The sequence below is a fragment of the Triticum dicoccoides genome, chromosome 5B (assembly GCF_002162155.2).
Source record: "Triticum dicoccoides isolate Atlit2015 ecotype Zavitan chromosome 5B, WEW_v2.0, whole genome shotgun sequence".
Lineage (NCBI taxonomy): Eukaryota > Viridiplantae > Streptophyta > Magnoliopsida > Poales > Poaceae > Triticum > Triticum dicoccoides.
Genome location: NC_041389.1, coordinates 705,393,615 through 705,417,311, shown reverse-complemented (window position 1 = coordinate 705,417,311; position 23,697 = coordinate 705,393,615). Strand labels below are relative to the sequence as shown.

General features: G+C 43.4%; 3 protein-coding genes and 1 long non-coding RNA gene across 5 annotated transcripts in view; 1 reads left to right on the top strand and 3 right to left on the bottom strand.

Moving 5' to 3' along the window:
• Window positions 1-4,512, bottom strand: part of LOC119306905 (putative receptor-like protein kinase At4g00960) — a 28,318-nt gene extending 23,806 nt beyond the window's left edge. The window contains exons 1-6 of the mRNA XM_037582999.1: window positions 4,384-4,512; window positions 4,033-4,288; window positions 3,698-3,932; window positions 3,481-3,620; window positions 3,170-3,363; window positions 1,858-1,912 (exon numbers count right to left, since the gene is read on the bottom strand). Of these exons, the coding sequence (XP_037438896.1) occupies window positions 1,858-1,912; window positions 3,170-3,363; window positions 3,481-3,620; window positions 3,698-3,932; window positions 4,033-4,288; window positions 4,384-4,512 (1,009 nt within the window). The remainder of the gene's footprint in view (window positions 1-1,857; window positions 1,913-3,169; window positions 3,364-3,480; window positions 3,621-3,697; window positions 3,933-4,032; window positions 4,289-4,383) is intronic.
• Window positions 4,513-6,533: 2,021 nt separating this feature from the next.
• On the top strand, window positions 6,534-18,344 carry LOC119312820 (probable cysteine protease RD21B). 2 transcript variants are annotated; one of them, XM_037588588.1, is made up of 6 exons: window positions 6,534-7,158; window positions 7,233-7,292; window positions 10,935-11,063; window positions 17,620-17,646; window positions 17,733-17,863; window positions 17,953-18,344. In XM_037588588.1, the coding sequence occupies exons 3-6, from the start codon at window positions 10,967-10,969 to the stop codon at window positions 17,986-17,988; spliced, it is 291 nt and encodes a 96-aa protein (XP_037444485.1). In that variant the 5' UTR covers window positions 6,534-7,158; window positions 7,233-7,292; window positions 10,935-10,966; the 3' UTR covers window positions 17,989-18,344. The 2 variants fall into 2 exon arrangements, with proteins under 2 accessions (XP_037444485.1, XP_037444487.1); XM_037588590.1 differs by lacking the exons at window positions 6,534-7,158; window positions 7,233-7,292 and having other exon boundaries at window positions 10,761-11,063.
• LOC119312821 lies at window positions 12,003-17,306 on the bottom strand. The gene is made up of 10 exons (XR_005151446.1): window positions 17,030-17,306; window positions 16,883-16,934; window positions 16,731-16,788; window positions 16,457-16,521; window positions 16,059-16,365; window positions 13,943-15,788; window positions 13,648-13,823; window positions 13,542-13,578; window positions 13,331-13,396; window positions 12,003-12,896 (listed from the first exon to the last, which is right to left on the bottom strand). It is a non-coding gene; the product is annotated as an uncharacterized LOC119312821 (long non-coding RNA).
• A 3,001-nt stretch (window positions 18,345-21,345) lies between the features above and the next one.
• LOC119310626 (uncharacterized acetyltransferase At3g50280-like) lies at window positions 21,346-21,903 on the bottom strand. Its single transcript, XM_037586308.1, has one exon. It carries the CDS (start codon window positions 21,901-21,903, stop codon window positions 21,346-21,348), a length of 558 nt encoding a protein of 185 aa, XP_037442205.1.
• Window positions 21,904-23,697: the final 1,794 nt, after the last annotated feature.

Here is a 23,697-nt window from a genome sequence, read left to right as displayed (position 1 = left end):
GGGGTTGACATTTGCTTGCTTGGATTTCTGGTATCCGTAAGTGCACTATTGCTATGAGGATGTCTGCGGATGGCACAGTCACCCGCCATTGGATGAGTACCTCCAGATTTCTGTGAGCGAGAGCACATGATGCTTGGAAGCAATTCTTGGATTGACTACTATACTGGTGAAGTTGTTTAGGCTGCAATACTTGAGAGAATCAAATGTCGAAGATACAACAGGCTCATGGCTCTTGGAGAAACAAAAGAGTTTCCAGGTATGCTCAAATCCTCGGATTGCATGCAATGAAAATGGAAGAACTACCCCTATGCTTAACAAGGTCAATATTTGTGCCACGTTAAAAAGGCCACCATATTCTTGAAGCTATTATATCACAAGACTCTGGATTTGACACTCTTTATTTGGCATGTCTTGGTCTCACAATGACATTAACGTGCTCTAGCAGTCTCCATTGTCTGTAAGGTTGTGTGAGGGTAATGCTCTGAAGTGCAACTATACCATCATGGCCAGGACTACAACATTAGGTACTACCTTGCTGATGGTATATGTCCTCACTGGGCAACGTTTGTCAATACCATCTCTAATAAAAGAGGTACCCGAATATCTCACTTCACTGCAAGACAAGGTGCTAGAAAGAATGTGGAGAGGGCATTTGGATCGTTCCAACCCATTTTGAAGTTGTTCACTGACCTTCTAAAAATTTAGAGACATCGCGAGAGGTTATGACATCATATGTGATCATGCACACCATGACTGCGCAGGATGAGGGCGAGGCAGTTTACAATATTCTAGATTTTGAACATATGGGTGTACCTATCAAGATTCCACATCAAGAGGCGGCGACGTTTCAAGAATTTCTCCAAATGCATCATCTGATTCACAATCAAACAACTCATACCCAGTTTCAGAATGATCTAGTAGAACATTTGTGGACGTTTCTATTGAGCTTCAGGCACTAGCCAACGTAAGCAAAAGTTCGAACTGATGGAAAAGGCTAGGCAATCCACATATACGCTTCAACACCCCCTCTCGCGTATGAAGCGAGAAGTCAACATGTGAATAGACTGATAGATATGGCTGAAGAGGCCTATACATGATCACAGAGGGGCAACAACAATTTTTGGATAAATTGTGAAAGCTAAAACTTGAACTCAAGACCTTAGGTCCCGATACCATGTTAAGCTTTGCGTTGGCTAGTGCATGAAGCTTAACAGTTTCATGTGGACAATTAGAACTATTTATTTGGAAATTTTATTTTATGATTATATATTTGAGTTATTGTAGCATTGGAATATTTATATGTGAATTGATGTATTGTATTTATGTTCAATTATTTCCAATATTTGTAGAAAAATGACTTTGGAAAAAGAAAGGAGGGGTAAACAAATATGGGATATTTTGAAGATAGTGTTGGAAGGCTGGCGCCTAGCCATTTAAGGGTGTCATGGACGTCCATGAAGATACCCTAAGTAGTCATTGGGTGGGGCCGGATGGGGTAGGGGGACATGACGAACCTCTTTTCATGGTGCTTAGAAAATCTCTTTTTAGATATTGTCGTCAGGTGGCCGTTGGATTTTTATGTGTTGGCGTTAGATGGCCGGAACCTGGCGCCCACATGTTTGGTTGTATCCGCAAATAAATAGGGACGCGCATTTCCGTAGTTGCCTTGAAGATGCTCTTACCTCTCTAGCTCTATGCATAGAAGCGACACGACAGTTGACGAACTATGACACCAACCGTGTTGTATTGAAGACTGCTGAGACTATTTGAATCCCCACCATTGTTTCATATTCAAATTTGCAAACTTTTGTGAATATGCGTCCCAAACAAAAATCTTGCATTGGTGGAGATACTTGCCTGAGTTATTGTGATGGTTATCAGCCGAAGCGTCCCTGCTTGATAAGTTGGTAGCCTGTAATGTAAACAAAAAACATTGGAGGTTTAGGCTGTCCCAATGCTTCAAGGTGTACTATATCTGAAACATACCACGTAGGTAGAAATCTGACGTGGTGTTATATTTAATGAGGAAATATATTATTGCTATATCATAATCCAGATATAGCTCTTAGCATAAAAACCAAGAAAACTATTTTTTGCACAAAACATATTAAATGAGAGTAAATTTAGATACAAATCTAAGATATATAATGCGTTGGAGAAGTTGTGTCTAATACACATTTATATCATATAGTTTAAGATATAGTGCACTGGAAGTGCCCTTAGTCCATGTCCCTCGAGGCCTCTCTAATACGATACTATTTGAAAAATGTGTGCCTTATAGTTGAACAATATTTTAGTGGTACGTTAAACCAGCTTTCAATTATCAGTGGTTGACAGGAAGTTGTTCCATGCATGGAACAACTACTGACACACTAATCAAAAATATTTATCCATCTTTTCGGATTTGTTGGGCATATTTCGAAAATATTTGAAATCAAGGCACTGTATGCAGACACTGAATAAGCAGGAACAGTAACACGCCCTAGTTAGTTCATATGTAGTGATTTAATGCACCTCACAATTCTAAATCTAAAATGCGATGAAGAGGAGTATAATAGGGATTAACAATCTGAAAAAGTGAAAAAAAATGAGATAGACCAAACAAACCAGAAAGAAGGGAGTAGGTGGCAAACTCGCATGGATATTTTTGCATTTATGGCATATATAGTATTCACTCCATCCTAAAATAAGTGTTGCTGACTTAGTACAACTTTATATTAAAGTTGTACTAAATCAATGATACTTATTTGGGGATGGCGGGAGTTGTTGATATGTTTTGCTTAGATGAGATAGATATTCACGATTTAGTCTTCTAGGAAAATGTTGTGCTCGAAAATTATTGTAAATCCAACTATGAAGTACTATCTACTCCCTCCGTAAAGAAATATAAGAGCGTTTAGATCACAACTTGTTTAGATCACTAAAGTAGTGAGTGATCTAAACACTCTTATATATCTTTACGGAAGGAGTACTTGCTTAATCCATTCCCGTCTATAAAATGCACGTGTGCGTCTAAACCGCTAGGAAGGTACCACATCTATAAACACACCGAAAACACTAATACCAAATAAAATTTGGAAGAGAAATATTTTCATTGTTGTAGCTCCATCGTATTATAAAAAAGGAAGTCTAAATGGCTAGAGTGAAAATATCACTAATCTTTTAATACCTCAATTGTAAGTGACAATGCCTCAATATCAATCCAATTAAGTTCATTGATGATCTCTACTATGGTGGGTCTTTTATGCCGGTCATCCTCCAGACATCTTAATGCTATTCCGATGCATGTTTTAATTTCTTCCCATGTTTGTGACGACATTGTTGGATGTAACTTCTGCCATTTTTCACATACCTTCAAAATTGACAAAAACAATGTTCACATGTTGCATAGATGTACCGAGGGAGAATAAGACCAAACCTAAATCTATGAAAGACGAGTATTCATGATTCAGAAACCCTTTTTCTTACAAGATCCATCATTTTTTTCGGAAGGAACACTTCCAGAATCATGGTAGGTCTGGCGTCCTGCCATTATTTGTATGATAATAGCACCCAAACTAAACACATCGTATTTTGGTGAGATTTCTTGTTTGTTGATATATTCCGGTGGCATGAATCCCCTGCATGGGATCATATCCAATTAATTTGCTACAAAGTTATATTAGAACTACATATTTCTCATAGTGTACTAACTCACATTGTCCCCATCATTCTTGTTGTGGTGGTAACGGTTTTTGTTGAAGGGAAGATTCTTGATATACCAAAATCTCCAATTTTCGGAATCATGTTGTTTCCCAGCAATATATTTGCTGGCTTTAAGTCTAGATGGTAAATGGAATCTATATGTCCGTTATGAAGATAATTCAAACCCTGACAAACTCCCTTAATTATCTTGTAACATGTCTGCCAGTCAGGCCTACACGGCTGGTCATCTGTAGAAATAAACATGAAATGTATTGAAAGAGGTCATAAATGAGGTATAATGTTTCCTTTCAGGCAAAAAAACATAATCTAAGTAGAGCACTGTCATACCAGAAAGGTGACTCTCAAGATTTCCACCGTGCAAATACTCAAAGCAGAGAATTCTTATTGGCTCATGAGCAAAGATATATTGCCCATTGTGCATAACCCAACTAGTACCGGGATGGTAGCAATAGCCAGAAAACTGTACAATATTTTGATGATGGGCCCTAATAATGTTATTGAACTCATTTGTAAATTCCTTGTCGTCAAGCCCTTTGTGAGTAAGCTTCTTCAGAGCAATCACATCTCCATTGTCCAATACTCCCTGTTCGGTATTTCTTGTTCATATGGCACATTGGTTCTTGAAGTTTACAGTAGCACAACAGTTAAGAAAATAGAAAATTTAATTAACAACCGCACCTTGTAAACTACTCCAAACCCACCCTCGCCAATTATGTTGTCCTCGGAAAAATTATTCGTAATACGTTGTAGGTATTCGAGTGGAAACTCCCTTGGCTGTGGACTTGCATCCTGTAAACTGCTCTCCATTGTATCCCTGTATCTCCTGCTGTCTAGGACGAGCCTCCACGTCCCATCCGTCTAATAACACAGAAGTCGTTTCAAATTGATAAGCTGAAAGTTTATTCTTTTTTGATAAAAAAATTGAAAGGTTGTATGAATAATTTTCAGAAAGAACAGACATGTTTCTGATTTAGAAAGGAATAAATATGTCACTATATGCCTTGTTCTTTTTACAAATACTAACTCGGACGCTCTGATATTGCTGTGTTAGGATTAACAGTCTCAATTTGACCTACTTGCTCAGATGCGCAGCATACCTTGATTAGGCTGGCCGGCAGCAGGCTAATAAAGAAGAAACAAAACCTGTAACAACGAGCTAGCAAGCTCAAGAACTGATAATGGAGGAAAACTGAAGAAATGGAAGCAGTTAGCTAGCAGCTTTCTTCAACACAAATCGGACAAAAGGATAGAGGGATTAACAGAGGAATCCTTAGGAGTAGTCCCGGACTAACCTGGAGAGGGCTTTTGTGAAGGGGGAGGAAGAGTATGTACGAATGCAGATGCGACGTTAATCCCTATGGAGAATGCTTCCACGGCCGGCTCGTATGACCAGAGAGGCAAGAGGAGGGTGTTAGAGAGGACGACATGCAAAACAAGTTTTGATTGATCGAGATGTAGACCTGGAAGAAAAAAAAAATCAGCTTTGTACCTTGGCAACACGACAACTTGGTAGCCCCGAAAGAATCGACAACAGACGGAGCAAATTAGGCTTGCAGCGACAACTTGGAGATAATTAATTGCAGAATTGTTATAGTTCAAGTGGCTAAAAAAGAATTATATTTTCCAGTCGATGAGTAATACTCCCTCCGTCCACACGAACGACACGAGGAAGAAGAAGAAAGGAGGGACAGGAAGGACACAAGTGACACGGTGGTGTTTTTCCCGGCACACGAACGCCGCTGCCACAAAGGCCAATTTCACGAGCAACTCGACACACACACATTACAACGAGCTCCACAGGGGTCCTATACCCAGGGCGCGGTCAGCAGTGGGCACGACCCACGCCCCCATCCACTTGAAACGCTTGATCCGGCCCGCTCTGGCCGTTCCCACGACGCGCACGCATGCGCCGGAATCGTGCCGAGCTTGCAACGGATCAGTGCCAGTCACCCCCGTCCAGCTCGCCAACGGCTTGGACCTGGTCCAGTGCCTCGCGCGAACACTCGCGCGCCCGCACCCTTGCTCTACCTACACACGCACACATGCAACCCAGACCTGCCCTGTACACTAGTCGGACACAAGTCAGACTATGGCCACAACATACACGGGTCGGATACTAACCAGAACTAGTAAAACGCCCGTGCGTTGCCACGGGCTTTTGAAAAAAAAGATAAGGTACTACTCACTGAATTAATATTACCGAGAACAATGTTGTCTAAGCTAGCTCACATCTTTTCTTATTTTTGACAGTCGGCTAACACACATCATATTATCAAACACAATAGTCTTAGAGCACATATACCCGGTCCCCTCAAATCTGCGGACACGCCCGATCATTGGCCGAACAGGAGAGAGAAGGAAAATGGTAACCCAACCCGGCCCCTTATATCATCCCCGGTCTAGGCTATCCGCAAACTCTCATATCGAACACATTTAGCGTCGCGCATGTGCGCCTCCTCGCGATGTCTACGTCGGACTTGCTACCAGACAAAAATGTTCGCTTTATCGAGAAGAAAGAGAGAAAGAGATTGGCCTCGAGAGTCGAGCCCCACCACTTCCTTATCCTTTCCTCCAAATTTTCACATCGCACGCAACCTTCTCTGGGCATGTACAATGCATAGCCTCAAGGTGATGCCTCGCATGCCATGTAGGATCGGATATGACGTAAAGTAGGTTCGGATAGGGAAGCGGGATCCTGGATGCTTGAAGAGAAAAAGTGTGGTCCGGTGACAAAAGCTGAAAAGGTTGGAGTGAAAAGTAGAGATGCATGTGTATTAGAGTCTTTATTTTCTATTTCTTAATTAGGCCCACTAATGGCAGCTTGCATTGGGGAGAAAAAATAGATGTAGATGCCTCAAATTACTTTTTGTCACGAGGCATATGTATCCATATGCTACCATTGTACATGCCCTCTCATGACGCCGCCGCCGCCGCCGCCTCCACTTCTCTCCCCCGATTCTCCTCGCGCCTGCTCCGAGCCCCTCCTCTTCCCTGTGTCGGCTGCTCGACGCGCCGCGCCACCGCTGCGGGAGAAGGTGAACACGAGGAGATGCAGGGTGGGTGGCCTCCGCCGGAAGAGGGTGACGCCGGGAACCACCGGCTGGCCAAGGACCTTGTGGGATGGCACTTCCCCGCGGCGCCCTCCTTCCCCGGCTTCGCCGTCGCCACTACCCCCTCCCCTCCTGTCGAGGTTGAGCGTGCACAGAGTGGACGAGTCGATCGCGACGGAACCAGAGTCACTCGAGGCCTGGGTGCGAGATGATGTCAAGCAGGCGGAGGGGTGGCATTGGGAGGAGTAGCCCACAATGAAATCCATTTTCTCTTTGTGTTCTGTTGGATTTGGATCAAGGAAGGAGATGGCGTGGGGATGAGGCGATGGACAGAGGAAGAGGGCGATGCTGGCTGGCTGAGCGGGCGGATCTGGATCCATGCGGCCCCTCGTGTGTTTGATCTGTTAGTTGACATGATCTTATCTCCTCTATCTCCCCTCTCTTCTCTCACTGACCCATCTGGTCTTGTTTCTGCAGGTACAACGGCCAGAGGAGCAGGCCAACATCCCTCTTTACCTCCCACCCAACACCAACGTGGTGAGCTTTCCCTCTCCACCATCTACCCCCAGATCTGAACATCAACTACAGTTTGTACGTTTTGGTTATACTCTATTTCAGTTTATACAATTCTCGTTTTGGGTAAACTTTTGTCTTAGATGCCATGGCTGAAACTAGAGCAAACACATAAAACCTACAGAGAAAGGATTACGCACTTTTATCAGGTGTTAAGTTCAGCTGCCTTGATCATGGCAGTGCTAAGTAAATTTATAATTGGATTCTGCTGATCTGTGGATAGGTAGCCTAACCGGTGATGGCTAGCCTCACCCTGTTGAATCTGATCGGGTATTGTGAGAACCAAAATGAATTTATTTTGCTCCGCTTCTTACAAGCACTTGTCTTAAGTAGATGCCACAATCTCATCTTCAATGATGGATTTTACTATGTCGTGCCTATTAAGCAGCCAAAGATCAAATATTTGACTCCATCACTAATAGTAAGATGCACACAAAGAATATCTGCACGCAGTCATTCTCATTCACCGAAGTTTGGTTCTTTGTTATATAAATCAGTTAGATTTCTACAAAAGTGATTCTTGTTGCTAGGTGCATCATCGTCAAGGATGTGTTTTCCCCACTTGGGAGCAACATCTAGAATATACTAGTAAGATGCCCGTGCTATGCTACGGGAACAAAAAAAAAGATGGTTGACTTAAGTCATAGTAAGGAGCCCATCTAGTAGGAAGACTCGTTGTTCTCTCTACTTAGCTCTATTGCTCGCTCTATCCTATTTCGGCAGTAAATAGGAAAATTTATCCACACACGTGGCAACTACGACAACATGGACCAATTTTATCTCTGAATCCAAACCGTCTACTCTGCAAGGTTTACCACTTTGCAAGGTGTAAAGATAAAAAATCAAATCTCATCGTAATATCTTGAAGATAGCAATCCGCAATAATGCAAGCATGATCAGCCGATGCTAAATATTGATAAAATAGTTTGCTAAGCGTATTCAAGTGTCATCCTATTCTTTCCTATTTCCATCGCTGCAAATCAGTTATTAAGACAGGATTAGATACATATTTTAGGTTTTCGCATACTTGCTGCTCTTGTCCGTGGACGGCGTCCGGGCAGACTCCTCGTCGTCGGCGGCCAAACCGAAAGATCTAATTGCCGGAGAACGGGGCAAAATACATCTTGAATTGCATCGAACTACTAAGATCAATGCGTAGCATTGCAGTATAAAATCAATCAATCAACCTAGCATCGAATTGGGTAGCTAAGAATGGACGCATTAGTTGAAAATGGGGTTGCCAGCTGTTGTCAATCGGGCTGGGTCTAACTCGTTGGAGAGGTAGTATGATCTGATGGCGCTAAGAGACGGATTTTAAAAATTGCAGTGAACAATTATCAACGGCGTCAAAGACGGGAAGGTGGGGTTTAAGATCTACGGCCAGGTCGAGAGAAGGCCAGACTTCTCCATCCATTACTACTCTTTTCTCTAGGAAGGTAACCATGTGTTTGGAACAAACATATAAGGATTCTGAATCTGAAGATAATAGGAAACATATCAGGATACAACACCACATGTGGGTCTTTTCTGGAAAGATCCAGCAGCGCACAGAAGGCCGAGGGAATTGCAAATTCATCCGCCGTAGGCCACGAACCTTCTACATTGAGCCGCAATAGCCGGGGATCCACCCTGTGCCACCGTCAGGCCTCCAGCATCAACGTCTTCACCCAACGAAGCCGGCCAAGTGCACCAGCGCCGCCCAACCGCCAAACCTGCCCCGAGCCAACAATCTTTCCGCTGCCCACTCCTGCATAGGATTGGAAGGATTGGAGAAGAGGATGAGATGGAAGAAAAGCCGACGGGATATGTAAGGAATAGCCGAGGGGCGAGAGACTGGATAAGCCAATCGCACCACCACGAAACCTCCCTTCAGCATTCTTGCAGTAGCAGAACCAACTGCCGCTATATGGATTCAGAGGGTGCCGGCAACAGTCCATATCCAGGTTGAGGACCATGGCGACTGGCCACTGCTCTGGGAAGTCGACATGAACTTTCCAGAAGAGATGAGAGGGAGTGCTGCGCACCAGCGGTCCAGAAGGACGGCGGAGCTATGAGCCTGTGGCTGTGCAACATTAGTGTTATCTAACATTCGTTCAGATCCGATGGTTGATATGGTCCGGAGGCAGGCACACCATCACCGCCAACTCTGTTTTTTATAGGAGTAGAGATTTTCCTATGAACGCGCGAGATTGCCTATGTGTTGTTAGATTTGATCTTCAGAATATTTGCAAGTGATGTCTTTCTGCATTGTATTCAGTTCAATAGAATAGCACTGCACCCCTAATTCAAGAATGCAATTTTAGAGTTATACTAAGGACAGTACTTGTGCAAGGCGAATTGAAATTGAAATTTCGCATGTACACCTGCAAAAAGGAGATGACCTGCATGAGTGCAAAGGCTAAGGCGAGGTATGTGCAACCTTGATGTACCACCATGTAAAAAACCCGGAGTGTCTGCATAATTTTTTCTATGGAACTATCATGGAAACCAGATGCTTATTCTTGAAATGGTTGCTCATATCAAAGAAGAGGCTTCCTTTGGCGCCGTTTTGGAGTTCTTACCCAAGTTCTGTTCTAATTACTAGATGATGTTGTGTTGATGCTGTTCTTCACAGTTAATGGCAATATGACGTTGACAAGTGTAGTGGTTCGGTTTGGAGAAAGAGAGAATAAAGTATCCCTATACATCAGTACATCTGGCTACTAATGTAAGAATACAAAAAGTCGTTTCAGTAGCTTTCACAGGTTCATCAAGGAGTTGGCTGTTCAAGCTGAATCCCTCCACACCCAAATGATAAAAGCTTGTTTTTTAATGAACAGGCTAATTTAGGAAACGTTGCTAATCCAGGCTAAGAAATGAGTTCTCAGATGAGGTGTCATGTGCCAGCAGTAGTTTTTTTATGAGTCTATCCAAGTGTCAGAGTAACTATCTTGCTTTTAGTTGTGATGCTGATTATTTACATTTCAGAGCTCATTTCTTATGACTTCTTGTGTGTATCATGATACTCCCTCCGTTCCTAAATAGTTGTCTTTCTAGACATTTCAAATGACTACTACATACGGATGTATGTAGACATATTTTAGAGTGTAGATTCACTCATTTTGCTCCGTATGTAGTCACTTGTTGAAATGCCTAGAAAGACAAGTATTTAGGAACGGAGGGAGTAGAATGTATACAACTGATCGTAGCTCATTTTATTATTCAGAGACTTTCAACTAATTACCATATGCTAATCATTCTCTTTTCTTTTCCTTTCCTTTCCATTTGCCAATTACAGAGGTTCATTAGAAGTCCAACTGTCAGTGAGAATGCCATGAACCTCATTTTTGGTTCAATAAATCGTTCAATTTCTTTTATTTAATTTGCATGTGGAAACAACATATGCTAATTCTCCATTTATGTTTCAACATACACATGCACACACGTTTTTACTGATTAATTGTTCGTGAAACGATCTGCTGACATACTCACATGATACTTTTAGTTCCGTTGTCTTATTATTTCCCTTTTACTCTGCTCTCTGTTTTTCCATCTTGCTTCACTTTCGATCAATTGTCACAGCAATTGCTTCTTACCAATTATTATATTTTTTTCTCAAATGCACAGCGCAACGAAGATGAGCTTCCAAAGTACATCATATGCGGTATGTACATTCCTGCCCCAACGCCGTGCCCGACGCCCTGGACTGGAGGCATAGCGGCGCCGTCACCATGGTCAAGCACCAGGGCAAGCGTGGTAAGCACCATGCTTGTGAATCTGTTGTTCTACACTTGACATCATCTATATTCTCTGTTAGAATTTTATTGTTTCTGTAGTTATTTGGTTTTATTGCTAAAGCTTAGATATTGAGATGTGGTGCATAAGCACTTCAAAAGCATAGTGATCCATTAACCAGAATCCATGTTAGGGAGCAGGAGCTGACATGTACAAGCTAACCACCCTTGCATAACTCGTCAGGTAACAATGGTGGTAGCTAAATTGGTTAGCACTTGGCGATTAGCAACTTGTTTGCCTATCATACTTGGCAAAGATCATCGTGCCCACTTAGAGAAGTGGTTGAAAAAATGCCTCTGTTTAGTTTTTTCAGGCCCAATTTCCAGTTTTACTGCTTGCATTTCTCCAAACTATACTGGCTGTAATCACTGCTCTTCCTAATAGTACATCCACAAAGTTTTTTATCCTTGATACTAAAACTTTGATATTGAGATGTTGTCACACAACTACATAAAAGCATAGTCGTACTTAGATATGTATGACCAAGGCATTTTTTATGGCAAATAATTCCAATAAATAGAATCCATGCAAGCGAGCAGAAGTCGATACAAACAAGCTAATCTCCCCATTACATAACTTTTTAGGAATTAGAGGCATTTAGCAACATGTTTGCCTGCAGTACTAAAAAATCAAGCCCAGCTAGAGAAGATGTTGAAAAAATGTCTCTGTTTAGTTTTTCGCAGGCCCAGTTTGCAGTTTTACGGACTACATTCCTTCAAGCTATACGGGTTTTTAGTCCTTCAGCTCTTCCTAATAGTAGATCCATGAACTTTGTTATCCTTAAAATGTGAAATATATCAAGGAAGTGCCTACTCCAATATCTGACTGCTTGGAAAATTAGATAAATAAATTAGAGCTAGAGAGTTATGCTCTAATTCCTTGTGTGATTCGTAGGTGATATTGCTTTTGAAGACGTCCCACACAAGAGAATTCTTCTATCCATTTTGTTAGCTTTTGCGGTTGGCCATGGAAATAGACATGTGCTGCTTTATTATGTAGACCAGTTATGTATTATGCCTTAAATAAGAATCTTATAAAAAAATTGTTATGCTTGCAGCAATCTAGAAATCTAGGTTTGGGATTATTTTAGGTTGCCTATGGCTATACTAAAAATGTGCAGTTTAGAGATGCTACATAAGAACTGTGTGAGCACTCATGTTTTACAAATTAGGATCACAACAGTGACACTGAAGAAGTAAAGATGCAAGTATCTATTTCCGCGAAGTCACTCCTTTGTACTTGTATTGTTTCGTTTTACTCAAGTGCCTTGATACAAGACTAGCGGTTGGGGCGCCACCTGTGGCGCCTCCTGAGAGGAAGTTGAGAGCGGTGCCAGGTTGGCAGGCATCCTTTTCACTTGGTTTTTGCAGTCTGGGTAGCACAGTTACATGCAAGTGATGAGGGCTTGTTATTTAAAGAGGGAGAGTAGCAACCAACGGTAGAGCTGCTTCGGTGGTGCATTCCATATAATGTAGCTGGTTCAAAAGTAAAGCAAGACAGTCTTGCTTATAGCACAAATCACACACAACCATGTAGATGCAGTAAGTCCCAGCCTTTGGCATCATCCCAGCATGAAAAGCTTCCTCGATCCGACTTAAGCACAGATTTCAAAATAAAAGGGACGTTGGCGATTAAACGTCACCGCACTCCGTGACGAGCTTGGCGAGGAAGAGGTCATCAGCATGGAAGTGCTCTTTGAGGCCCTGGAACTGCATCAACCAGCAAAACAGCAGGAAGCAGGTCTCCATCTCACCACCTTGACGAGATCGGGTACCCAGGCTCTCAAGCTTCCTCCTGCCACTGCTTCTCTATTAGTATGCTCATATTAAAGGGACACGTCCAAAATACTCCTACATTAGATCTGACACTGCATCCGTTGTCTCCAGCATCACAAGTGGTGGCACAAGGTAGATTAAATCTTGTCTTCAATGAATCGTTACCATTACAAAGAAAAAAATCAGTCAACTCTATTCTAGTGCACATAAATGCAACTAATGACATATGTAATTCAGATAAATATGGGACAATCCTAGTCGGCAATATAAATTACGTACATGTGAAAATGATCATATCGTGAATAAAAGAAAGAAGACTTTTTTTTTCTTTGAGAAAGATATTTGCATTGTCTGGTGACAGTAGCATGTGACCATCATAACTCAAACTCAAGTTCAGGTTTGATGTAATAATCAGATTTCAGAAAGCAAGAGCAAGTCAGGAGGAAGACATACATCAATTGTGACTCGGTCATCTCTTCTCATTCAAGCCATTTGAAATCTCATCTTCTGCAGCAACTCCTACATCATACAAATAAAACTGTTGAACCCATAATATGGTGCAAGACAACATTATGATTACTATAATGATAATGAAAACAAAATCCATTGAATTTTCATAATTTCTGTAATATTAACCCAATCATCATATCGGCATTTTTATTACCTAAAGATGTAATGATCTGTGAAGATCTAATTCAACCCTGTGAAATTAGAACATGAGTTAGCTCCAAAGCATTGAAATTTTGAAAGCAATTTCCAGGAACAATTACCTCATTGTTGACAAAGACCGCCCTCGATGAAACACCACGGTTTGATGATAATTTCCTAGTCCTTGCTACCTTTGAGGTTTCCATTCTTAACGGTACTGTTAGACAAGAGCACAAATGCAGCTACCAGTAGATTCTCTTTTCTTTCTTCTTCATATAATCTTTTAGCAACAAAAGAACTTGCACATAGAAATAAGTGTTTTCCTTTAGTTGAGCTTTTCAGTTCAGCTCAAATGGCAAACTAACTTCCAAAACCCTAGAACAAGAAGTATCAGGTAGCTGCAGAGAAAACACGAACCTGCAGTCAATGTCAGAGTAGCTCAGTGGATGCCAGATAACCAAAAGAAACATGATGAGAGGACACCAGAAGGAGCAAAACTACAAATTGTGACACTTAATCTGGAATCCTGCACAACAAATGATATATCTACAGTTTAGATCTTTTGACATAACACCTACAAATACATCTTCTTGATAAAGCACAAAGTACAGATTGTAAATTAATATGCCTCGCGGAGTAGATAACTAAAAGAAACATGATGAAGGAAATTTCACAAACAAAAGCGTGCAGTATCTTCAAAGCGAACTCGGTATCTTCAATGCATGCTTCTCTATTCAGCTTAGGACAATAACCAGGTCAGTTAAAATTGGTATAAATACACACAGTAAATACAGTTATCCGGCATGCTTCTCTATACAGAGCATGCGTTTTGGGGTGGACCAATAGGAGTTGAAGCAAATCGATGAAATAGTTCGACAATCTATCATAAGAATAGAACTTGTGATGTAGTAAAGGCAGTTATCCAGCATGATCAATTTCAGCTAGCAGAACAGATAAGATGGAACGAATATTCATAGCAGATGATAACTGAAAAAGAAGCTTAATTTCATGGGAACATAAAAATCCATCGTCCTGCAATCATAGAGGCGCAAAATTATTGACAGAAATTATCCAAGCCATCATAAATACTGCTTGTTGGGCAGAACAAAGAGATCACGAGGCACAACCAAATCACCTCTGGCAAAAAAAAAGAACAAAAGAGCACAGATACTACCATGATAGCTAACTTTCTGATCATCTCTGTACCATGGGTAGCGCTCAGCCGCTCACAATGGAACAAAAGAAAATCTCTGTAAAATTGGATTGACAAAAAATGCACGCAATGCTATTTTTACTAATTGCTGGATTGACTAAATATTGCTCCCATAGTGATATGCAAGAATGTAGAACATGGAATATGAAGGAGTGTCGGGAACAAAAGGCAGATTTATTCTCCTATTCTGGAGATGCGTACATAAAAAAACAGTTATTGTGTATAAAGCTAGAAATTATTGAAACTGACAAGTAATAAAAGAGAGTTGGCGGTGTGCTCCTCACAAAGAAGCATACAAGGCTTATGTTATTAATTTATCTATTTATATTTTTAAGTGTTGCGCAACCAAAGTCTTACCAAGTTTAACTGATTATGTCCATACTATACTTTGATACATTCCAGTCATTTAAATGTATCGTAACACAGAATATGGAAACTGAAATTACCAGAGCACCTATTTTTGCAAATGAGAATTATTGACAGCCAGGTCCTTTTGTATATACACTGCCCAATTTAGTTGAAGAGGACATTATCATCTCTAGCAGAGTCAACCCTATAAATAGAATAACTGTTAACTTACAATCTTATGAACCATCAGACATGCAGCTAATTTGTAATTTATGTATCCACACAAGGTGTTGTAATTTATACGAGAAAGCTAACGTTCAAAGTATAATTGCTTCCTGTTAGTATTTTTTTTAAACGAGAGAACTGACAACAAAGTTTAACACATCCCCGCCCTTTGAATTTCTTAGACTCCCAAAATAAACCTGTCCACAAAAACATATCCTACAATACTGGATTATAAAACCTCAATAGAAGTATTAGATATATTTTAAACCACGAAAGCAGTTAAAAACTAAAACATATAAATCTGCAAGTGAATTATCAGCAGGTGTAAGTTTACTCTGAAGTTGAGGTTTCGCCATCCGAGTTGAAACACCAATTGTCAGCAGGATCATCTAGAAGAACTGAACATTTCTTTTCAAAAGTGATGTTTGAAAGGCATTCACATTATCTGTAGCGAACTTCGTAGAACTTCTTAATAACCTGAAACAGAATCAAACATTGAATTGCCAGTCAAGAAAGGGTCCTGGTATATACAGGGTGGTGCAAATGATTGCGTACTGGTAACACATCAAAACAGCGTGAAAGAGTGGAGAGCATAATTGCAGTTTTGAACTAAAATATTCTTAGTGTCGATGGCGAGGTACAGACAACCACATGACCAGTAAAAAAATGCAGTAGAGCAAGGAAATTATTTTACACTCAGGAGTCCATCAAAACCAATTGGTAATATGCTAATTGGTTGGCTCATACCCACTCCAAAAACGATCACATCCAAGCCTCCGTCTCTCGCCTTCCAGATCAGCCCTTCCCACATCCAATCAAAGTAATAGATCAATGACGAAGTGCATCCCATTTGTTCCAATCTTCACCCTCTTCAGCTGATTGCCTGATTCTGAACACCCGCAGCTCTGCATCGGCCAAGTGAGACACCAAAACTTTCTCGCTAGGATCAACACCCATCGACCACTCGCAGTGGTGGCCAGGCCACCAATAATTTGAAGGCAGTGTTGGGTGTCGAGGTCCCAGACCCGGATAAACTTGTCCTTGGAGTAGGTCACTAGCTTATTCAAATCCAGGAACACTAAATCAGATACCTTTAGAGAAAGTAAGATGTCCTATAAGTGCAACACTGAGAATAAACCTCTCACCGGGCAAATCCAAAATCGCCAATTTTCAATGTATTGGCATCCCCATTGGTTGATAGCCGAAGGTTCTGCATGATACACAGCTCAATCAGTGCGGAGAAAATAATGCATCTCTGAAGATATTCCATGGATCAAGTAATCAGGTCAGATAAATAACTGTACAAATTCTCCAGAAAAGAAGATGGGGGTTCCGTCCATATCACCAATGCATTTATTCTATTTCCGAAGCAAAAAAAGAAATGCATACACGAGAATCACGTAATTAGAGAGTAGCAACCTGTCCAAGCAGATATCAACCCAGCAGCCTACTCGCATTTCATCAAACACCTTATAGGCTATATACAAAAGAATTTGCACAAACCAATATGAGAGGTGTTAAATCAAAAGGAAGGAGAGGAGCCCAATCATGACTAAGAGAGATGCGGCTACCTGCAAGGGAGGCGTGAAAAAACCTGTGGCGTGAGGACCTCGACGATGTGCACTGGATGGATTGGATGGTTAGGGAGGAAGAATAAGAGAGCACGAAGAAAATAAAAATGTGGAGAGCTAGAGACGAACAAATCGGCGGCGGCTCACCTCGGGTTGATGTGTTCATCGACGTCTCCCTCTGCTGCCGTTTGCGGTGGTTCAGTCTCGTCCGGTTGAGCGACAGAGAGGAGGAAGGGACAGAGCACGGGCAGGGTGCGGCGAATAGCAGGGGAGGGGATGATGGGCATGGGGCTAGAGGAGAGGAAACGATGAGAGGTGGGTTGCGTGTCTGTGTTTCAAGACTGGTGAGGTATCTCACCCCGTCGCCTGCTCGATCCGGACGCGCCGGCGGCGAGGTAGTGAGGGTGAGGAGAGGAGGCGGCGGCGGAGGGGGCCATCTGGTCCGTATCTATCATCCAGTTTCAAGACTTCCTGGGAAAGGCAACGAAAATAGTCCATCTGGGGGAGGTGTATCCGCAACGAGAGGGCGCCCTTTCTTTCGGCCTTAATCGCTGCGCTTTTCCTTCTGCCTTTTTTTTCTCCTCCTACTATCCCTAGACACGTGGCATCGCTCATTGCTCGCCCATGATGCGCACGTTAATGTTTTGGATACTTAAAGTATTTTTCGATTTTACCTCGTTCCTTATTACTAACCCACAACCGTACTTCCGGTTAATGTGGTCTGGACTGTCATTCAGGTGCTTGTTGGAGCTTCTCAACTACAGGTGACGTGGAAGGAATAAACAAGATCACGACGGGCTCTCTTCTCAGTCTTCCTGAGTAGAAACTAATCGGTTGTGAGTTATGACAGATCCCACAATGCTGGTTGTGGCGGGTAGGCTCATGAACTATGCTTATAAGTTCGTGATTAATAATGGTGGGAGTGACACGAAGGATGACTACCCGTTTGGTGAATCAGATGGAACATGCAACAAAAACAAAGTAAGATGGAACAAAAATAAAAACTACCTTGAGCATGTTTTAGGCACATGATCTATCATATTCATGCAATTTGTCTCCTTGTTTCACAGCTGAAAAAGCATGTGGTAACAATTGATGGCTACTGAAGCGACGTCCTGCCGGTGTACATCAGGGACGCCTGCACCAACGATGATGCCTTCAAGGTGCTGTGGAAGTGAGGTCAAGGCAAGGGGATCCTGGTGATCAAGTGTGCCAAGGAGACCGATGCGTCTTACCCGCTCATGACCCAAGCAGTAATTTTCCATTGCCTCTAGATGTATCATTGACCGTCGCCAGCCTATGGTTTTAGACGTGAACTTGCATGTATCAGTACTTCATATTGCTATATTTTGAGTCTGGCGAAATAACATCACGTGGTACAATCAAGCAAGTGGAAGGGGCGCATCCTATCTAGCACCGCCCTAGCTTCCTCTCAGGCGGCGCACCTGGGTGAGCCCCAACCACTAGTTGACACCAAACATGGGGAGTATATGAGGCTCATAGACGTGCATGGTCGATCCGCCACGTAGGATGTGTCCCACCATGGACTACCTTTTCTTTCTTTTCTTTCTTTCTTCATCTCCATCAGCACATGCACGTCACCGGATATAAAAGGGACAAAATGAGGAGTATGATTGCATGAACGGACAAATAGAGGTTCAAAACGGACACTGGCTGGGCGCTTCCGTGGACTTTTAGGGTGCGCGGATTTGCTAAATCCAGCTATAGATGCTCCTATTGACAACTCAAACAGTCATGTTTTTTTAGTTGGAATGGGTTTTGTTTTATTCATTCATTTCATCACGATCTGGGACCAAGAACATCACGAATACGATCTGATATGTAACTAAATAGGATATGACTCCCTCCGTTCCTAAATATAAGTCTTTTTGGAGATTTCACTATAGACTACATACAGAGCAAAATGAGCGAACATATACTCTAAAAGGCATCTATATACATCCGAATCTAGTCTCTATAGTGGAATCTCTAAAAGGAATTATATTTAGGAACAGAGGTAGTACATGTCTCGTGCAGTCAGGAACTTCAGATTTTGAATAAGCTTATGCTTGTACTCATCTTCCAGTACTATATCATGGGCCAAAGTAACTAAACATCCTCCATCACCTCTTGCAAATCTCAGAACCTCCAATCCTTGATGCACTAAACTGACTTTCACCACAACCAGTTCTTTCCCTCATCGCCCCGCTCGAATGAAAAGGAGACTGAAAAGAAAGCGACATGAGTACATCAAGGAATCAGATGAGGGCTATTGACAATCCATAAATCCCATGAGTCCTACTGGTGGTATACATGAATAACCAAATGCCATTTACAATTCTCCTGAAGGTGGGTAAATAGAATGTTTAACCAAAGCACATCTTACAACCACATATTAGAGGTTCGATATCTTTCAGGCCAATTGCAGAAAATGATGAACACTCTGATTACACTAAGAGAATGGATGCGACGTGATGTGAAACATATACTGACATTGCATCATGTAAAGGATTAGTGGTGGTATAGATTATTTGTTGTTATTAGAAAATCCTTTTCGAGACCATGGATGACTAACACGATGTTGCAAACAATTTGTAATTAAAGAGACCAAAAGTTCTTTTTTTAACCAGAAAGTCATTGCGCTGGAGTTCAGACAAACCCCTCAATAACATGACCAAATTTGTTTTGACTCTGTTTATCACATATCAAGTACGAACCAGGAAACATACAGACTTGTGAAGCTGATAAGAAATCATCAAAGTTATGTGAACTTGAAACTAAAAGTCCAACGAGGAGCGAGGAACTAACCTTGTTATCATTTCTCTGAAGTCTGAACCTCGCCTAGTTCTTGGTCCAATGTGAGTATGCTTGAGAGATAATGATATCTTATGTAACATGCGCTTTCACATCTGAAAGAGCTACAGAATATGCTGACAGACCGTGCACTTCATAAATCAAGAGGATAAAATTTATTTCTGTCATCAATATGGAAGATTAAACGTTAGTTCAAATTGAATAATACATTAGAATTGTCATTTCTGACTTTTCATCCATCACTGAATAAAAAAGGGTTAATGTCCACTGACCATGCAAATGTGCTGATCATGGGATATTTAGGCTGACGTAGATTGGAAATCAAAGCTACAAAATGACTAATGCAGCGTTTGGATGTAGATATTGAGGCCCAGATTTCGACATTGGCATTTGGTTGCTCGAATATCGTTGTTTGGCTGTGCTTGACATTGAGTCATGGAATCGAGGCTCAATATCGAGTCGTTCCCTCTTTCACGTGCACTCCCTCCCGACCAATTCGGAGGCCCTGACCTTGGTTTTCACTGATATTCGCCAATCGCTCCAGCCCGCGACTCCTTCGCCCTCACCCCTTCGTTGCGCAGCCATCAAAACGGCACAGTAGCCCGCTGCCGGCGTCGCCGCGAGCGTCACGGCGGTGATGGACTCCGCCGCTGACCCGAGCTCGAAGACTGCAGGGTTCGGCTCCTGCTCCGGCCAAACCACTGCCACCTCATGAGGCCGCCTGCGACTACCTAGGTCTCCGCACCACCCCATCTAGCCCGGCGGCTGTTACCTGGGTCTCCGTGCCTCCCGCTCCCTTTAATGGCTGCTGGCTCGGGGCCGCTCCGGCAAGGCATAGCGGAAGCCCGTCGCCGGTGTTTGTCGCTGTGTGCGTGGAGTCCGTCGTTGTGTGCCTGAGTCCGGCCCTGTGTGCGCTTGCTCTCTGTGCGCATCCCCTACTTTGATTGCATGTGCACGAAACTGAGTTGTTGCAAGCACGACCAATAGCTGTATTTATCTTCCATCCCTCACGAGCATGCTTCCCTTTTTTGGTCAAAAGATACTTGTATGAAAGTTCATACTTGTACATGTGCAATTCAATGCTTGACCATCCAAAAAAGATTTGGATTTTTTTCTTGGATTCCATTAGCCAAATATATGAGCATCCAAACACTGGAATTGGCATTGAAACTCAATATCAATATCTTGGATATTTGGCATTGGAGCCAATTCAATGCCAAGCCCATCAATGTCAACATCCAAACAGAGCGTAAGCAAGTTAGGGATACAACAGAAATACTCTAAAAAGCGATGAAAAACAAATCTGAAGCAACTCACAACCCCATGAATTCGTATTCTCAGTGAGCAAGTGAGTGACGCTGCCACGATAGGCTAGCACCGAGGGACAACGGCGGCAACTGCCTTCCCATCCAGTGAAGTGTCGAACCCAGAATCTTCAGCTCCTCCTCAACCCTTAGAAATGCTTCTCAGTGAAGTGCATAAAATGGCGTATAGAGTGATAAAAATATCAATTAATAATAGACGTCAAGAGCATCAATTTTGCAAAGCTGATACCCTCAAACTTTCTAAGGATTGAAATCTACAAATATTCCTTCAAGTCAAATAAACCGGTATATTAAATTTTCTCATGGATAGCTATGTAATCTGCATTAGCCTCGCATCTCGGCCCAGGCGCTGAGGAAGTCCCACGGGGCGGCGCCGTCGGCCAGCACGTGGTTACACACGAACCCGACGAAAACGCCGTCGTCGAGCTCGGTGACCTGGACGACGAAGAGCGGGAGCTCGTGGCCGTCGTGCTCGACCGCATCTCCCATCGGGAAGAAGTACTGCACGACGTCCGGCACGTCGGCGTCCGGAGGAATGACATCGGCTACGGCGACGCCATCAGCCACGGCGTGGAGCATCTCCACTCCCTGGCCGTCGCAGTCGATGGACACGGAGCATCCCACGACGGCGCCGGTGTGCTCGTCCTTGTGCTGCTCCGTGGCGAAGCAGCCGACGACGGGGTAGTAGTCGGCGAGCGCGTCGGCGAGGGCGGCGGCGAGGTGGTCGACGACGTTGAGCGCCGAGGAGGCGGGCTTGTGGAAGAGCAGGCCCTTCTTGATGTAGTTGGTGGAGAGCATGGCGACGTCCCAGGAGGTGAGCAGGACGCGCTCGCGCGGGCGTGGCGGAGGCCTCACCGTGCGTAACGACACCACGCGCACCATCGGCGGCGTCCACCATGGCAGCCCCGGCCCCGGCACCCGTTCCCGGCGGCGGTGGCCACAGTGACCCTACACGGCTGCTACGGCGTTGTGCTGAAGCAGTGCCTGACCAAGGCCACCTGCCTGACCGACAAGCTGGTGCGCGTGTTGCATGCGGCAGGCAGGCTCAAGAAGGCCCTGGTGCACATGGTGATGGAGGACGTGGACGACGACGGCGAGCCGGTGGTGCGGGAGGTGGCGTGACTGGCAGTTTTGCAAATAACCCCCAGCGTGCATGCGTAATCGAGCGGCTAGGCACATGTGGCGGTCAATGCATACTTGGCATCGGTTGACTCGAGCCAGCTCAGCGCGTACGTATACAAAACCGTATAATGGACCGTAGATGACCCCTAAAGCAAGTTTGGTGACTGTATTACGGGTATTTGTAACCACAGGGATTAAAGCTAACGCCAGCACAAGTAAATGGACCTGTAGTGAATTTTTCTCCTTATAATATGTACATTCTTTTTCACATATCCTTTTTAGAATACATGGAGTCAAACATTTAGAAGTTTGACCACTAATGCCAACTTTAGCCGATCCCCAAAAAGACTATAGAGGACTGAAATTTTACTCCTCTAACCAGCACGTAGACGATCTCAAAAACCGGTCGACACCTCCGCCTATCCGAGCAGTAAGAGCAACTCCAATGCGGCGACCCATTTCGTCCGCCCGCGTCCGTTTGGGTCGGCGCGGACAAAAGTGGCAGCCCAACGCGTCGACCCAAACCCATTTCACGTCCGCGTCGACGCATTTGCGGCCCAAATTTGCGCCTGGAATGCGTCGGCGCAGACGCGAAGCGGACGCGCCGCGTGTCTCCTCGCCGTCCGCCACGTCCCCACCTGGCGGTCGTCCAACTACGACGGTCAACATAATTTATGACGACCGCCCACCTTGGACTGTTGGAAATATGCCCTAGAGGCAATAATAAATTGATTATTATTATATTTCCTTGTTCATGATAATCGTTTATTATCCATGCTAGAATTGTATTGATAGGAAACTCAGATACATGTGTGGATACATAGACAACACCATGTCCCTAGTAAGCCTCTATTTGACTAGCTCGTTAATCAATAGATGGTTACGGTTTCCTGACCATGGACATTGGATGTCGTTGATAACAGGATCACATCATTAGGAGAATGATGTGATGGACAAGACCCAATCCTAAGCCTAGCACAAGATCATGTAGTTCGTATGCTAAAGCTTTTCTAATGTCAAGTATCATTTCCTTAGACCATGAGATTGTGCAACTCCCGGATACCGTAGGAGTGCTTTGGGTGTGCCAAACGTCACAACTTAACTGGGTGGCTATAAAGGTACACTACGGGTATCTCTGAAAGTGTCTGTTGGGTTGGCACGAATCGAGATTGGGATTTTGTCACTCCGTGTAAACGGAGAGGTATCTCTGGGCCCACTCGGTAGGACATCATCATAATGTGCACAATGTGACCAAGGGGTTGATCACGGGATGATGTGTTACGGAACGAGTAAAGAGACTTTCCGGTAACGAGATTGAACAAGGTATCGGTATACCGACGATCGAATCTCGGGCAAGTACCATACCGCTAGACAAAGGGAATTGTATACGGGATCGATTGAGTCCTTGACATCGTGGTTCATCCGATGAGATCATCGTGGAACATGTGGGAGCCAACATGGGTATCCAGATCCCGCTGTTGGTTATTGACCGGAGAACGTCTCGGTCATGTCTGCATGTCTCCCGAACCCGTAGGGTCTACACACTTAAGGTTC